The following is a 16,349-nucleotide window of genomic DNA, read 5'->3' as shown; positions in this document are numbered from 1 at the left end:
GATTTCTCTGTTTTGCCGGTTCTCCTAAGTGCCACCTGGATGACCAGAAAAATAATAAAAGGTCTCCCCAGCCAGAGGTTGGAAGAGATGGAGGGCTCTTGTGTGCACTGTCTGGGGCTCACTTGTCCTGTAAGTAAGTGTCCAGGCTCCACAGTTGCTCCACTGGTTTCTCTTGTGTGGTTCCGCCTCGGGAGACCCTGGGGTAGAGGTGTGTCTGCTGGGCCCAGCCTTCTCTGGCAGCAGGGAGGTTACGTACCTGGGGGAGATGGGAAGAATGAGCACCAGCCCAGAGGGCCCCCAGCTGTGCGAGGGTTGGGTGTGCCTGGGTCCTGGCACATCCAAGACCCGACTTAACCAAGGACAGGCCTGGAGGAGAAAGATTCCCGGAGGGGACGATCAGAATGATGTAAATGCTGTGTAGAGGATCACCTAATATGCCTTAAGATAGACTAGGCTATCTATCTCAGGATGGAGAGGTTGTGACTGGGGTCTGCAGTACTCAGGGCCTGGAAAGGAGTTCTGAGAAGGTGCTTTAGAGCTGTGGTCACAGCGTGGGCCCACATTCCTCTTTCTTACCATCCTAGAGCAAGTCAGCCACACCTCACCATCCACACATGTACAGGGCGTGATACTCAGGCCCCACAGAGGGCTAGCTGAGATCACAGGAGACGGGCTTGTTTGGATGCTGTCTGCCTCCTGCCCAGAGGCAGAGAAAGCATGGAGCCGTGGGGCAGGGACCACAACGCACAGGAGTCTTCGCATGATTTCTGAAGGGAAGCCACATCGCAGTCTCACAGCTGTCAACTCAGTTGTTGTGAACACACAATTTGTATGTTTGCTCACCTAGGCTGCTATGCAAAATGAAGCTGCATCCTGCCCACAAATGAACACGTATTCCAAACAGCAACACTGCCCTTTGGGCTTCTGGATGCAGCCCTCCTTTACAGATGGCTCAGAAGAGCTGTTCCCCAGCCCCAGCCCAGCATGGCCCCTACCCTCCCACATCAGAGGCCCTCACCAACCTTTACAGACCCAGAAACCAAAGATAGATAGAGGACATCTGCGTTCTTGGGTGAGTTCAGGTTATACACGTTTGGCAAGAGTAGCTCGTGGGCCAAGCCCCACGGCCACCCTGAGGTGCTCCTGCCACCCCTCCCTCCCCACACCGCAGTCCAGAGGCTGAGTCTGGTCCTCACCTCCTCTGGCTTTTCTAGGTGTGAGGGTACGGGTGGGGTGGCCTCGGAACCTTAGTGCTGGGAGAGCCTGACGGGAGATTCCTGGCTGTTCCTCAGAGCTGGTGCTCCCTCTCGGGTCCCTTCTGGAAGGGAGCTCTGAGAACTGGAGCTGCCCTCTGCAGAAGGAGGCCGGGAGAAGCTGGGCCCCAAAGCCTGGGGAGCTCTGAGCTGGCCTGGGCTGGTCAGCGGCTCTGTGCTCCCTGCCATCCCTGCCCACAGGCTTCTGGATCTCACTGTCAGCACCCAGGGCCACTGATGGGGACCCACTGCCGGGGCAGGTCTGGGAGGGGAAACTCCCGTAGCAGCTGGGAGTAAACCAGGAACGTGGCGCTAGAAGCGGCCATCGGGGAGGACAGCCTGCCCCCTACACGCAGGGTGGAAAGCAGAGGCCGAGGGGCACAGCGACCTTGGACAGCCTGGTCCTCTCTACCCCACTGCTGCTCAAGTACCGTCCCTGTCCTGAGCCACAAGCCCTCGGAGGAGGCTGGCTGGCAACAGATGAACAGGCTGTAGCAGTGTCACCAGTGTTCCCAGGGCATCCATGGGAACCCAAGCCCTGGGCCCCAGATCCCGCCTTACAGGCCTCTCAGCTCCTCCTGCCGCTGGCTCTCAAAGGTGGCGGCCTCCAGCTGTCCCAGCCGCAGGGACAGCCAAGAGGAGACAATAGTGGAGGCAGGTGTAGGCAGCCACCGCCTCCTGCTCTGGGCTCAGGGCTATAAATACTCAGGATGCACGTGGTAAATGCGCGAGACATTTATCATAAATTACAGGTGGATGATTGTGGGTCTTTAGGCCCTGAGGCCTCTGGGGGAATATTTGAATTCTTTAAGGGGGGGGAAAAAAAGCAGAAGCTAACTTGGTGGGTTTGGAGGGCCCCTTTCAGAGTCTGCCTTCTGGCTGGGAGAGGACAGCGTGTAGGGAAGGACGGCTGGGGGCCAGGGGCTCTGCTGCCCGTCTGGATAGTCAGTCACAGAGGAAGCAAAGGACCAGGCCCAGGTCAAGAGTGGCTCAGCCAGATGAAAGGGAGGGCACCCTCACCCCTCTGCTAGGTTATTCCATGAGCATTATTACTTCAGTAATTTTTAAAAAATAGAACAGTGATTTTCAAAAGTGTGCGCCTGTCCTCACCTCTGCAGAGGAGGCAGGTCCTGGCCCAGGTCAGTCCAGCAGAAAGTCCTGCCTGAAGGCACGTGGGGTGTTTGGTGGGGGACACGCAGCTCCCCGCGCCTGCTGAGGTGCGACGGCTCCTGCGGCCAGTCTGATGGAAACCAGCAGAACCCCCAGGTCCTCTCCCCACACCTCAATACAGGGGCGGGGCTGGGGTGTATCGGAAGCTGGTTTACTCTCCGACCAAACCCTCCCACCACCGTTTCCACTCATTTTCTGCAAAACACCAGGGCCTCAGGATCCTGTCCAGTAACCAGGTATGACCAGGTCAGCTTCCAGGAGGAGAAACGGGCGCGTCCTAGTTGCCCTGCACATCCCTCCCCCTCCTCCAAAAACTCCTGTGCAAACACCAGGCCCCAGGACAACTTCTCATTTAATATTAGAATAATAAAAACCATGGTGGCACAGAACCACGAACTGCATTTTAAATTCCTAGGGCCACTAATGAGCACTGAACTCCTGCTGGAGCTGTTGTCAGGACAAACATGCAGAATGGATGGCTGCAGCCACAAAAGGAAGTGGAGCGTGGCCTGCACCACTGCAGCCACAGCTGCCGCCTGTCCGGCCGCCACCCTGACCACCTCAGCTGCACCCAGAGGAGCTGGCCGCCCATGTGGAATGCAGGAGTGACACGATAGCACCAGAAAACAAAACAAAAACTCACTAATGAGGAAAAACTCCTAGAAGGAGACACATTTAATTTTCTTTTCCTCCTTTGACACCTTCTCTGTCCAAAGGGAGGTTCTTAATTGAAGCCCACAATGGGGAACGCTCCCTTTCTTTATTATCAAATGGCCTCAGCACACAGGATGCTCTGCTTTTTATTACAGATTAGACCTTCCTTTTTTCCCCGTGGCTCTAGAAAGGATAAGTGATTACAATTTTGTTATCTTCTGAATTAAAAACAGGTGAAGTTGACTGGGTCGGCACTGTCTGCACAGCAGTTTGACAATTGGGGCGACAGCGTAACTACTGAGCAATTTTTTGCACAATTCAAAAGCTACTTTTTTCTTGGCCAAAGAATTAGTCTAACAAACACATCCCACTCTTGCTGAAAATAATTTTCTTTTCCCAACTCTTCTAGGAATAAAACACTTTTAATGTATTTGTCAGGAATCAACACTTCATTTACTAAGATTAAAGAAGTGACAATTTAAAGAGCAATTGAGAAGAGTCCCACATCCATCGTGGGCTCATGGTTCTAACTAAAATCAGAAGAAAAACGGAAAAAGCACTGAGAATATGGGAAAACGTGTGTGCGTGTGTGATACTGTTACACCTGTTTCAAGTTCAGCGTGCTTGGCAGCAGCCCCCGCCTTTAAGTCCGCCTTGACTGGGGCGCCACGAGGCACACACCCCGCCCTGCCCGCCGTGCTCAGCACCAGCCCGCCAAGGAGCTACCAGAAGGTGACATTGAAGGCTTTCGCCAAAAGCCCCAACAAAGTGTGCATTTTACCCCCCCGCAAAGCATGACCTAGAATGAAGGGCAGGAGGTTCTGCACGTTCAATCTCTAGACCTGGGTAGTGGTTACACAGGTGTTGTTTCACAATAAAGGGCCAGAGGCCACAAGCACCCCTCTGTCCACCTCACCAGACCTCCTCAAAGCAGACGCCGTGGGGCTGCATCCTCACGGGGTTGGAGGGGGGAGCCACGGGCCCTCATCTGCCGCTGCCCCCCTCACAGCTTGGCCAAGCCTGCTGCCTGGCGTCCCACAGCTCCCAGGGAATCAGCCTCCACCCTGTGCTGGGCTGAGGGCTCCACGGGCATCTGGGGCTCCTTGGAGCTGGGTCTCATCAGCACTCCCGTTTAGCTCTATTGGTCTGTCCCCAAGTTTTGGGGCCATCTTGGTCCAGCTGGCTCATGGCGGGGGAAGTCCCCTGCGGGACCAGCCAGGGCTCTGGAGAATGCCAGGCACCTGGGGACTTTTTCTTGGCTGCCCACTCATCCCTCATCCCCTGGCAACGCGTCTGATGTGTCGCACCTCGACTGGGGTGTCCAGGCCCCTCCAGCCAGGCCTACAGAAAGAGCCCCCATTCCCCAAACCACAAGGCTCATCAAGGAAGGCAGAGCCCCTGCCTGGTAACAGGAGGCCGACCAGAGCAGGCTTTGCTGAGCTTCATCAGTGTCTGCTGGGGTCCAGAGCAGGCTTGCATCCAAGCAAGGCCTCTAGACCATCAGGGGGCCTCAGGGGAGGCAGCTGCGGGGGTAGGGGACGGCGATACCGCTGCACAGAGCTGGCCTCAGTCCTCCCCGTCGTCAGCACTGCCTCTCAGTCCCCTTCCTTCCCTTTATCTGATAACAAGGGGTGTCTGAAGTGCTGGAGGAGCACGAGAGAGACAAGCTTTATTCTCTCCAGACAGACCTCAGGGCAGAGATCTGGAAGGAATGAACACCGAAGAGAATTCACAGAGGACAGGAAGCAGAGGGTGAGCCACTGGCCACGCAGGGCACAGTTCGTGCCTCTTCAGGTGTGAAGCTGAGTGTCCAGGAAGCATTTAGTTACCTGTGCCTGGATGGAGAAGGGTGCTGAAGGGCTCCAGACCCTCCCCCAGCCCACCCCCCACTTCCCCGGGTCAGCAGTGCTGGCCTCCAAGCCGGGATTCCTCTCTGGACAGGTGACTTCAGAGTTTGAAAAGAAGCCCTTGAATAGATGATACTTGCAAAACATTTGAACCCTGCCCTCTTCTGACTTCCCTGCTCCTCCTGCTCCCCTGTGGGCAGTGAACGCACCGCTGGAGGAAGTGCCGAGTTGTCAGGAATCCTCAGCTCTAACTGGAGACGGGGCTGGATGCTGAGGGAGGCAGCGCCAGCCACAGAGCGCGGCCAGCCACCCGTGGCGAGCAAGCGAGCGGCACCGCCATTCGTTACTGGAGCCCCTCCCATTGTGAAAAGCTGTCCCCCTCAGGGGGTTCCACTCACCCCACGCAGGGGGACGCAGACGGAGATCAGAGTCGAGGGCACCGAGGGAGACTAGCAGAAAGACAACCTTCCCGTTTAATCATGCAGCTTGAAGCTACCCTACTATTCCAATACTGATAAATCACAACTACATCACACTAGGAGGAAACAGCTGACCCACTGGCTCTTTGTACACCCACGACCAATGTGTCTTTAAGACAGAAAGGACCCCCCCGTCGGCCCCACCCCTCCTCCAAGCAGGATGCACAGAGGACCTGATCGTGACAGCCAGCCAACGGAAGAATCGGGGGATGAGCAAAAACTGGACACAAGCTGATCAAGTTACACAGGGCAGTTAGCACTGGGATGGAAATTACTCAGACACACAGAGCCAGATCAAGCGACAACTGTCAGATGAGATCGTTTCAATGAGGATTAAAAGGAAAGCTTCTTAGAACTGATTTTTTTTTTTTTTCAGTCCCTGGCTGAGTATTATGGTCTGGGGGAAAAACAGCAACCACCGATCACCACCACGTGGGAAAGGCCCACTTCTGCATTCCCGACACCGACTGGCAGGACGGCTGCCTCCACACGGCTCCACTAACCTGTGGCAAATGGAGGATGGGTCCAGCCCAACTGGAAGTTGGTATACACTCATACGTACTTCTGAACATTAAATTAGCTGGTGGCATAATCACTGTTTCCTTGTCAGCCTCCCAAGCTTAAAGGCTGGATACGTTTCAGGAATGACAGGTTAATAACTTGGCAATTCGAGTGATTATTAACTCCAGTGTCCACAGATTAATTTGCTCCTTGTGTATTTTGTTGATCTTCCTCAAAGGATTCTCCTTGTCAGACCAGGTGCCATGATGAGCTGCATCTGAGCCTCATTTAGGAGACGCGCATGATAGTTCTCAGCTCCACCCCACGCCCAACCGTTCACAACTAAGGAAGGAAAATTACAGCGTCAAAAGGGATTAAAACCAGTGATTTACTGTTTGAACCTTTCATAAAGATCTGGAACACCTATGATTCAGCAAATGGAGAATAACTAAAAGAAATAAAAAATCATTTAGTTGCCAGGGCAATGTGTTCCATAAAAGTAAACACTCTAAGGAAACCCATTTCCTACAGGGTGCCTCCAGGTAATGAAGGCCTAATACATTCTCTTCCATTCCTGTGTTCATGTGCCATCTTTGTATTCTGACTCAGGCCTATTACTTCCTTCTGTGGTCTTTGCGGGGTTAGATTAGAGAGGTAGGGTGTTAGTGGACTTGATGAAGATTGAAGACCCACTTTCTCCCCCTGGAGACCAGCCTGATTTGAACAAACTGAGGAGAACAAAGCAGCCCCTTTGTGTCCTCGGGAGGAAACCTGTCCTGTGTGTTTCTGCAGCCAGGTCTGTTTCTCGTGGGGCGGGGGTGGCGGGGGGAGGCGTCCACAGGGATCCCTGCTTGGGGAGGACACGGCTCCTGTGCCACCTGGGCCCAGCCGAGTCCCTCCACACGTGCACCTCCTTCATTGGTGCTGCCGGTTGGCTGAGTATGAGTTGGAGCCTGGGCTGGAGTGCAGCGAGTTGCCGCTGGGGGCCTGCAGGGCGTGGGGGTCGAGCTGCTGACTGGCTGGGCTGGTGTCCCGTGTCCCCGATTCCTCGCCGTTTTCCTCCTTCTGGTTGCTCTGCTGCTCGGGACACTCAAAGTGGACGCAGTGGAACACCTGGTGAGAGGAAGGAGAGACCCGGTGAGCGATGGGTCAGTGTCGGACCCCAGAGCTGCCATGAGTCGGGACACTGTCCCCACGGGAGTGACGGCAGGTCCTTCCGCTCCCCCCCGCCACTGGCACGGACAGGCAGCAACTAGAGGGTGGTAAACGCATTTCAATCAGTCAGGATAAAAGTGAGTGGACCGATGAGTCTAAGAGTTGCAGGCAGCACAGCATGGATTCCTATAAAATGTTCCCACTGGATTTCTCCAGTTTGGGTTACTTTTGTCTCATGAGCTTTTCTTTCTTTTTTAATTAATTAATTAATTCTTACATCTGGCAGTTGGGTTAAAAGTCAGTGGGGTTGATGGTGGCAATGATTGCATGATTCTGTCAATATACTAAAAACCACTATGCTTTAAATGGGTGAGTTGTATGACATGTGAATTATACTACAATAAGGTTATTTTCTAAAAAAAGCCTATAGGGCATTACCCCAGGGGAGGACCCAGGCTTATCTCCAAGGATCCAAAGAGCCGTTGCTCACCTCCTCCTGTGCCCTCCGGAAGGGAACAAGTCCTTGGTGGGTAATCATCCTCTGGGCAGCAGTGCTGGGGAGGGAACTTCAACCTGAGGTGACCTGGGCCAACCGGGAACAAACACCCTCACGTGGAGGAATGGCCCCCCGCAGGAGCCAGGAAAAGCCTGCCTTCCACCGTGACTCACTCAGGAAGCACCACTGAGCAGACAGGGCACCACTCAGAGCTCGGCAAACAAGGGTGAGCCTCCGCCCTGACCCTGAGAACACACAGCACGGCTGGGGCTTGGGGGTGAGCCTGCCATGCCCGGAGCAGGAGGTAACTGCTGGTGTGTGAGCCGGGGGCGCGGGGGCAGCCAGAGGAAGCCCACGTCAGAGGAGGGTCTTTAGGGATGACCTCCCCCCCACAGAAATTCCTCTCTCCACTACCAGCCAAGTCCTCCTGGGGTCCCTGCCCTCTGGTGCCTGTCCTGAGCTCTTTGCACAGGAGAATCACATCCTCTGCTGTGGGGGTCTTCAGTCTGAAGCACACAGATCGACTTTCCAAGGAGCATGCTGGCAGTTTTAAGGGAATCAATTTCCAGATCCTCAAATTCAGTGTTTTCTAAAACTGCCTGAGAACATGACTGAATTCACAACACCCTTCCCCACCTCACAGAAGGAAAGCACAGCCCTCGCCTGCCCGTGCTACAGTACGCACTGGGGCACACCGACCTCCCTCACACGGATGCCAAGTCCTGGATGGGGAGCACCCTACCATGAGTCATGGGCCCTGATGCCTTCCGGGTCCCCATGAGAGTGAAATTTGGCCTGAGTGAGATGTTCTGAATTCAGAACCGAACTGTATATGTGACTCATGTAATTCTTTTAAACATAACTGCAATTTTCCCAGAATTATAAAAACATTTTCAAAATACACTGGCTAAATCCCATGAATAATTCCACAATTACTTTCAGATTTGGTGTGGCTTATTCAACGAGTTGGTTAAAATCTATTTTACCGGGGACTTCCCTGGTGGCGCAGTGGTTGAGAATCTGCCTGCCAATGCAGGGGACACGGGTTCGAGCCCTGGTCTGGGAAGATCCCACATGCCGCGGAGCGACTAGGCCCGTGAGCCACAATTACTGAGCCTGCACGTCTGGAGCCTGTGCTCCGCAACAAGAGAGGCCGCGATAGTGAGAGGCCCGCGCACCGCGATGAAGAGTGGCCCCCGCTTGCCGCAACTGGAGAAAAGCCCTCGCACAGAAACGAAGACCCAACACAGCCAAAAATAAACAAATAAATAAAATTTTAAAAAAAAATCTATTTTACCAAATCATGTCATCAAATATGTATTCCTAATAATTAGTCCTTATCTTCCGTCTTTTAAAATGTTTATTTTTTTCTATCTCATATTAACAAAAATAATTGTATTTAAACTTATGAAGAAATTTTTACTTCTCAACCTTAAAATGTTCAAAAAATTACACTTTTTTTCCCAAAGCTCTTTTAGGGGATATGCAAACAAAATGTTTGAAGGCCATTGCTCATAGCGCTTAGAAGACTCTAAGCCCTCAATAGAGTCCTTTTAAAAGTTAACAGGCAGGAATTCCCTGGCGTTCCAGTGGTTAGGACTGTGCGCTTTCACTGCCAAGAGTGTGGGTTCGATCCCTGGTTGGGCAACTAAGATCCTGCAAGCCGTGCGGTGCGGCCAAAAAAAAAAAAAAAACGTTAATAGGCAGACTTGCAGCCACATGGATAGATCTAGAGATTATCATACTAAGCGAAGTAAGTCAGAAAGATAATTACCATATGATATTACTTATATGTGGAATCTAAAATACGATACAAATCAACATATCTATGAAACAAAAACAGGCTCACAGACATAGAGAACAGACTTGTGGTTGCCAAGGTGAGGGGGGGTATGGAAGAGGGAAGCATTGGGAGTTTGGGATTAGCAGATGCAAACTATTACGTACAGGATGGATAACAACAGGGTCCTACTGTATAGCACAGGGAACTGCATTTAATATCCTGTGATAAACCATAATGGAAAAGAATATGAAAAAGAATATAATGTATGACTGAGTCATTTTGCTTAACAGAAGAAATAAACACACATTGTAAATCAACTATATTTCAATAAAATTAAAAGAAAAGTTAATAGGCAGGACCTGGAGGGAAGGCGAGGACATTTTAGGGTTAGAAGTGTTCCAGGCAAGGGGAATAATATGGGTGAAGACCTTGAGAGGAAAGAGCCAAGTGATGTCTGAGAAGATCTGAGTGGCAAACCGTGAGGAGAGGGGAAAGTCGGCAGCAGGGCCAGTGAGAGCTTTGGAGCAGAAACATTCTATGATCTGCTGGAATAGGATTTAGGGGTGAGTGCCAGTTCCTGAGGGGCCTGATGGCACAAGACAGTCTTAGAGACACTGGTGTGGTAGGCCAGTAACATGACAGGAACTGAGGCTGAGGGAGCCGGAGGCCACCAGTGGCTGGGGGACCAGGAGGCAGAACCAGCACCCTGGACAAACACCTGGTAGGGCCCCGGCTCTCCTACCGGTGCTACTGTATCCCAAGGGTTTTCTCCCTTTGGCCTCCAGACTTCTAAATCAGCCCTAGATAAGTAAGATGATGCAAGTTGTTGTAAAGCTGTCATCGAACTTAGGCGCAAATGCTGAGGCTAAACTGTAAGCATGTAACTGGCGTGTAGTGATGCGCTTGGAAAAGACTGGTGGGTGCCTGGGCCTGCGTGGACAGCTGTGAGAGGCAAGCCATGTGGCACAGGGCCAGGGCCAGGCTCCGAGCCCTGGCCACCCACTGCTCCCAGGAGAGCTCAACCCTCACTCTCCTTGGGTTGGGCCCACTCTTTCCTTCTGAGTGGCCTGCTAGCTCAGAGGACCCACTGAACTTGGATCTGCCCATGTTTCCTGAGTCCCGGATAAGGGCCTGTCTTTAGAGGATAAGGCACTGGTACCCCAGGAGTGGGCAGGATGCAGCCAGGGCTGGACACCTGCCACTCTCCCTGAGAAAGGATCAGGCGGAGGAGACCGCAGGGGGCTCAGGAAGTGCAGAGAGCCAGGGGGACGCGGCTGCCCCTGCTTCCTCTTGGGAACTCTACAGCCTCCACAGCTCGAGCACACGCACCGTGCACACCCACACCACGCACACAGGCACACGTGCACTATGCACGCATACACATGCACCCTTCTTCTGCAGAATCAGGTTCACAGAGGAGAAGACAAATGTAGTATCAACTGTGAAATTGTACTTAAAATATAAATTCCATGCTTACCTTCCTGCATCACTATTTCTTCCATATTCCCACTTCAATTCATTTATCTACCACTGTTTCAAATTTCACCTTTCAAACTCTAATATGAAGCCCGAGACCACGCGTCCTCTTTGTATGGGCAGAGTCTATTTTCTCTTAGAGCGGGGCAGGGTCCGTTTTCTCTCGGAGCGGGGCAGGGTCCGTTTTCTCTCGGAGCGGGGCAGGGTCCGTTTTCTCTCGGAGCGGGGCAGGGTCCGTTTTCTCTCGGAGCGGGGCAGGGTCCGTTTTCTCTCGGAGCGGGGCAGGGTCCGTTTTCTCTCGGAGCGGGGCAGGGTCCGTTTTCTCTCGGAGCGGGGCAGGGTCTATGAGACGATTTCTTTCCTTAAAGCTCAGGCTGGTGCTGCTTCCTGTGGACCCGAGTCAGCCCCCAGTCTCTCCTTCCTTTTCTTTCCTTTCCTTTTATATCGAATCTCGCCCCTTGGGCCCACCTGCAGGTGCTTACCTGTCAACAGCCATATGGGGGGGCCTTTTCTGGGGATTTAAAACCTGTTTGGGCCGTCAGCTCTCACCTGGGCTACTCAGGGTGAATTTGAAAATCCTCTTTTAAGTAGCAGCTATTAATCACCTTTTCTCCATCAGCTCCACATTCTTTGAGCTTCTGAAGTGACAGGACCACCTTCTGGGGGGTTATCAACAGTCTCTTGCTTTAGGAGCACCCGTCTTTCCAAGCACGGGGTGGGGCCATGGAGACAACCCCCCAGAACACACCTTGGCTTCCGCACACCCCCCGCCGCACTCTCAGTGGATCCTCTCCCTAGACCTCCTTGTAAGTGAACAAACATCCTTCCCTTTCTCAACACCACCCAGAGTCATCTTTCGTCCCAGGCGCCTGTGTCTCCATCTGCTCTGAACGATGCACTTTACGGCACCTTCCCTATTCTGACCTGACCTCCTTATCCTGCCCCATCATGCCCTCAGTCGGTTATGTCACCCCGCTCCCGTGTTCCCCGTCAGTATCTCCAAGGCTGCTCCTCAGAGCCCTAGGCTGATGCTAATCCTTCAACTGATTTAACACTGTCCTGCTGCATATTACCTTTCCCAGTGAATGGGTTTTCTCTCCTTGTGCTCTCACGAACCTCCCTTCGGGTCTCTTAATTTCTAGGCCAGCCTGTGAGGCTCCAGGGCCCAAGGCCCAGCCCCTCCTCTTGCCTGTGTCCTGACCTGTCAGTTCCCATCTGACTCAAGGACTGAGGCATGGCCATCCTTTCTCCCACTCAGGGCCTCGCACAAGAATAAACAAATCAATAAAAACCCTGGATTGAAAAATAAAGTTAAAAAAGATGTCAGTGCAGCCGGCCGCTAACTAACGTCTGGCTCTCACCTAAGGAAGGGTCCCCATGGGTGACGCAGTCCAGAGAGGCAGGGTGGGTTTCTGCTCCACACTGTACCGATAAAGAGCCTGGAGGACGCGACTACAGTGAGCACTCAGTACTGCTGGTAGCCGGACCCCTGCTGTCGCCCCGTTCCCACCATTACCCCCAGTCCTCTAACTTGGGTGACTTAACTGCACGACTGTCTCTAGCCAACTTAACCAACCTGTTTTAAAATAGTAACTCAAATGGCCATTATTCCCAACATACCTAACGGTACTGTTTTGGTGTCCTTCTGTGGATGCTCCTCCTTGGAGAAATCATAGCCATGCCTCTCCCTGACCCTGCGGAGCTCAGCGTAGGCTCTGCCCTCTAAGCTGGGGGAAACCAGGAGCCTCTGGGAGCCCCGGGAAGCCCTAGCCGCCAGCAGCCTGGCTGAGCCTCCACAGCCGGATGTGAGGAACCAGGGCTGTGTCAGGGCTGCGCTTCAGGCTGTGACCCCGGAGTCCCAAGGGTGTCACTAAGGGACCAACTAACTTTGATGCGGGTTCCCCGAGCATCTCCAGAGCCAAGCGGGCTCTGCCAAGTCAAAGGCAACGCACAGGAAACAGTTAACTTTGTTAAGTCACAAACCATGTGGTGAAGATTCCAAGTGAAAAAGGGTGTTTTACAAATGGAAAGATGGGTGCGGAGGTAGAGCGTGCAGCGGGGACAGAGCGAGCAGGCTAAGGGCGGCAAGTTGGGGAAGGACCGGCGTCTCCATGTTCCACGCTCAGGCTGGGGGGCAGGACACGGTGACACCACACAGTAAGTGTGGCCAGAGGAGCCAAACACGTGAGGAGGGTTTGGAGGTCAGGAGGTCCAAGTGCATTCTTTCATTCACTCACTCATTCATTCATTCCAAAACACGAGACACCTCCTGCACCCCCTCCTGTGAGTCCTGGCCCCCTCAAAGGGTGAACCACCCAGTAAGGATAGAGACACGTGAGTGGACAGGCTCTGGCCACCAAGGGAGCCATGAGGGTGTAGAGGAGGGGCCCCCAGTCAGCCAGTGGAGCAGGGGATACCGCCTGAGCTGAGTCGGGAAAGATGAGGCAGTCAAGCAGGACTGGTCAGAGGAGGGAGGTCTGGTGCAAGAGGAGGGTGACCACTGTGGACTCCCCAGCCAGCGTGATGACAAGGAAAGGCGGGAGCGGGGGAGGTGGGGAGCAGGGCAGCAGAGGCAAGAGGCCATGGCTCAGAGGACTGGGCGAGGGCCCGGTCTGGACCTGGGAAGGGAGCCAGGGTCGCCAGACAGAGGAGAGTCTTAAAAAATTAAGTATTTCTTGAATTAAAAATATTACAAAAAGAATACATTTGTGGTGACAAATAATACAAGTGCCTGAAGAAAGAAAGTAGATGACAACAAACCCTTAAACTTGACATCCCCTGAGACAGAACATAGCAATTTGGGATAAACAGGAAAGAATCATTTTTAAAGGATAAACAACAGAACCTGATAACAGGCTTGTTAAGACTGACACAGGAGAGGGAAGGATTCTTCACAGCCTCTAAGGATCCTCTGGGAGGACAGAGGCTGGGGGACTATGGTGCTGCAGCGGGCACAGCAGGGGGGTCCGAGGGGACTCCAGGCCCAGCCAAGCACCGGGCACCTGGACTCATCCTCAGAGCCTTCCTTTCACTGCTTTTGTTTTTTAAACGTCAACGACCTCCCTGAGCATGAACACTGGCCTGAGGCTAGATCACACAGTCCCTGCTGTCAGGGCCTCTACCAGATGGAACTCAGCCCCAGAGTGGTGAGTGGGATTCAACCTCAGGGTGGAGCAGCTCCAGAATCTGTGCTCTCTCCATATCAGGATGCCTCCTCACACAGACAACATAATAGCAAGTGAGAAGGAATAGGACAGTGTGAGAAATTCATTTCACCTGGAAGGGAAGATCAGGGAGGAAGGTGTGCATAAACTAGGCCTTGAAGACAGGGCGGGAGTGGCCTTCCAGGCAGAAGGGACAGGGAGAACTTCCAGATAAAGGCTGGGGGCCTCGCTCTCGCCTTCTGTACAACAACGTGCCAGCTCAGCTGTCTCAGTCGATAATCCAACCCACTGGCCTTGAACCTAACATGACAACAGTGCGAAGTCAACACCCAGCCAGGTCCTGGACCACTGCAGACGAGGATGAACATCATGGTGTCTGTACCTCACCATCATCATCTTGTGCAAGGCTGGGGTTCTTCCCTTAGGACCCTAGACCCCTTCGGATGTGCACCCGTTGCAAACGGGCATCCAGAGAGGGGGCCTGTGGGCGGTCCTGACTCTGTTCATGGGAGCAGGGGTGGAAAGTGAGCCTGTCCTGGAGAAACTGGCACCTTCTCTGGTGGCCAAGTGGTCGGAGCTGGCCCGAGATGCCTGCCGCCCCTGCAGAGGTGCGTAGGGAAGAGAGGCTGGGATGCCTCTGCTCTTTTCACACAGACACTGGAGGACGCTGTTGCCTGGAGGAGTCGTCACTGCCACGAGGGGCGGTACCGGGTGCCATGTGGAAACTGCCACTTGTCCCTTGCACCCCCAAGCTCCTCTCCCCACCGAGCACCTCAGGCCTCCCTCTCGGTGGAACAGCCAGGTCCTGAGTTTCTCTTCGCTCAGAAGCTTGTGTGATTCAATTTCTGTCCTCCGAACCTTCCCAAGACTGCGACACCCCTTGGAAAGGATGTGACCAAAAGTGAATGAGGCATACAGGGCAGAGTCACACTACTGATTTATGCAAAACCATTACCCCATTCGCCGCATCATTTTCCCTTCCCTTCTCGGCAATCATGTATCCCATTAGCCTGTTTGATTGCTGCTGCTCACGAAGGGGCACCTTCGCTGAACCAGCTTCAGTGGCCTCTGGATCTGTCTTCCGAGAGGAGCCAGTTAAATTGGAATGTAGTCGTGTGTATGAATCCGACGCAGCCTGAGTCACATCCTTGTGTCCTTTTTCGTAGCTGCTGTTTATTATCACTTTGCCTTTCCTCTCTGGGAGCCATAATTCTTGACATGTTTGAGATAGTCTGGGGTGAACCCTGGAAAGGATGTACACAAATGTGCTGGTCCCTTCTTGGCAAACAGGCGAATTCCTCGGCTAGCCACTGTTTGCTGCCTTTCATTAGAGGGATTCCCTGAGCACTCTTTGTTCAACGTGTCTTCAAGGTTTTTAAAAGTAGAGAAGCCTCTGCTAATTTTCCCAAGTTGGGCTAAGAGTCCACCGTGAACTGTAGCAGAAATCAGGAAAATTTAATAAATGTTGATCAATGATTCTACCTTGCCTTTCTGGTTTCTCCTGAGTAATTTTCACAGATTGCTTTCGTGCCAACCAATACAAATAGGATTTGAGCCAAGCTTTCAACTTACATTTACATCTTTATAAAATAGATACCTACCTCTCAATGATATCTGCCCAGAAGTCAGACACAGAGACGTGGCTTCTGAATTATACACCCTGAAGACTTCCTCTCTCCTTTCGCAATGTGTGGTGTGGCAGCCTCACACACACACTCAGCACTCAGCAAATATTAACTGAGCCTGATGACAATGACAATTACATCTTCTTACACTCATCTCAGGAACAAGTTACGAGTCCATCTTTAGATTGTAGAGATGTTTTATTTTTGTTCCTTTAAAAATGAAGACCAAGGGCTTCCCTGGTGGCACAGTGGTTGAGAATCTGCCTGCTGATGCAGGGGACACAGGTTCGAGCCCTGGTCTGGGAAGATCCCACATGCCGCGGAGCATCTGGGCCCGTGAGCCACAACTGCTGAGCCTGCACGTCTGGAGCCTGTGCTCCGCAACAAGAGAGGCCACGATAGTGAGAGGCCCGCGCACCGCGATGAAGAGTGGCCCCCGCTTGCCACAGCTAGAGGAAGCCCTCGCACAGAAACGAAGACCCAACACAGCCAAATAAATAAATAAATAATAATTAAAAGGTGCTAATAATTAAAAAAAAAAAAAATGAAGACCAAGTGTTTCTAACAAAACATTGCAATTTAAAACCAAAGTTTCACGTATGTACATCTGAACAGCCCAAAACATGGTTTTCAGTTAAGGAACCCATTTCATAGGGAGACACTTCCAGTTTGTGAGCAACAACTTTTCAGCATTGCTTAGGGGTGACAGGGTAATAACCCAATAGTTTTGCACAAGTATTTATTCC

At 52.6% G+C, this 16,349-nt stretch overlaps 1 protein-coding gene across 3 annotated transcripts in view; it reads right to left on the bottom strand.

Moving 5' to 3' along the window:
* Position 1: 1 nt before the first annotated feature.
* Positions 2-16,349, bottom strand: part of BTBD9 (BTB domain containing 9) — a 409,382-nt gene continuing 393,034 nt past the window's right edge. For 2 of the 3 annotated variants that reach the window (XR_009701567.1, XR_009701568.1), the window contains 2 exons: positions 5,907-7,017; positions 2-256 (listed from right to left, as the gene is read on the bottom strand). Coding sequence is in view for 1 of the 3 variants with exons in the window: in XM_061196280.1 (XP_061052263.1) it covers positions 6,820-7,017 (198 nt within the window). In the remaining 2 variants the exon portion in view is untranslated. Of the gene's footprint in view, positions 257-4,520; positions 7,018-16,349 lie in introns of those variants that run through there. The other variant, XM_061196280.1, reaches the window with a different exon arrangement.

This window comes from Eubalaena glacialis, chromosome 7 (genome assembly GCF_028564815.1).
Source record: "Eubalaena glacialis isolate mEubGla1 chromosome 7, mEubGla1.1.hap2.+ XY, whole genome shotgun sequence".
Lineage (NCBI taxonomy): Eukaryota > Metazoa > Chordata > Mammalia > Artiodactyla > Balaenidae > Eubalaena > Eubalaena glacialis.
This window is presented reverse-complemented; position numbering and strand designations above follow the sequence as displayed.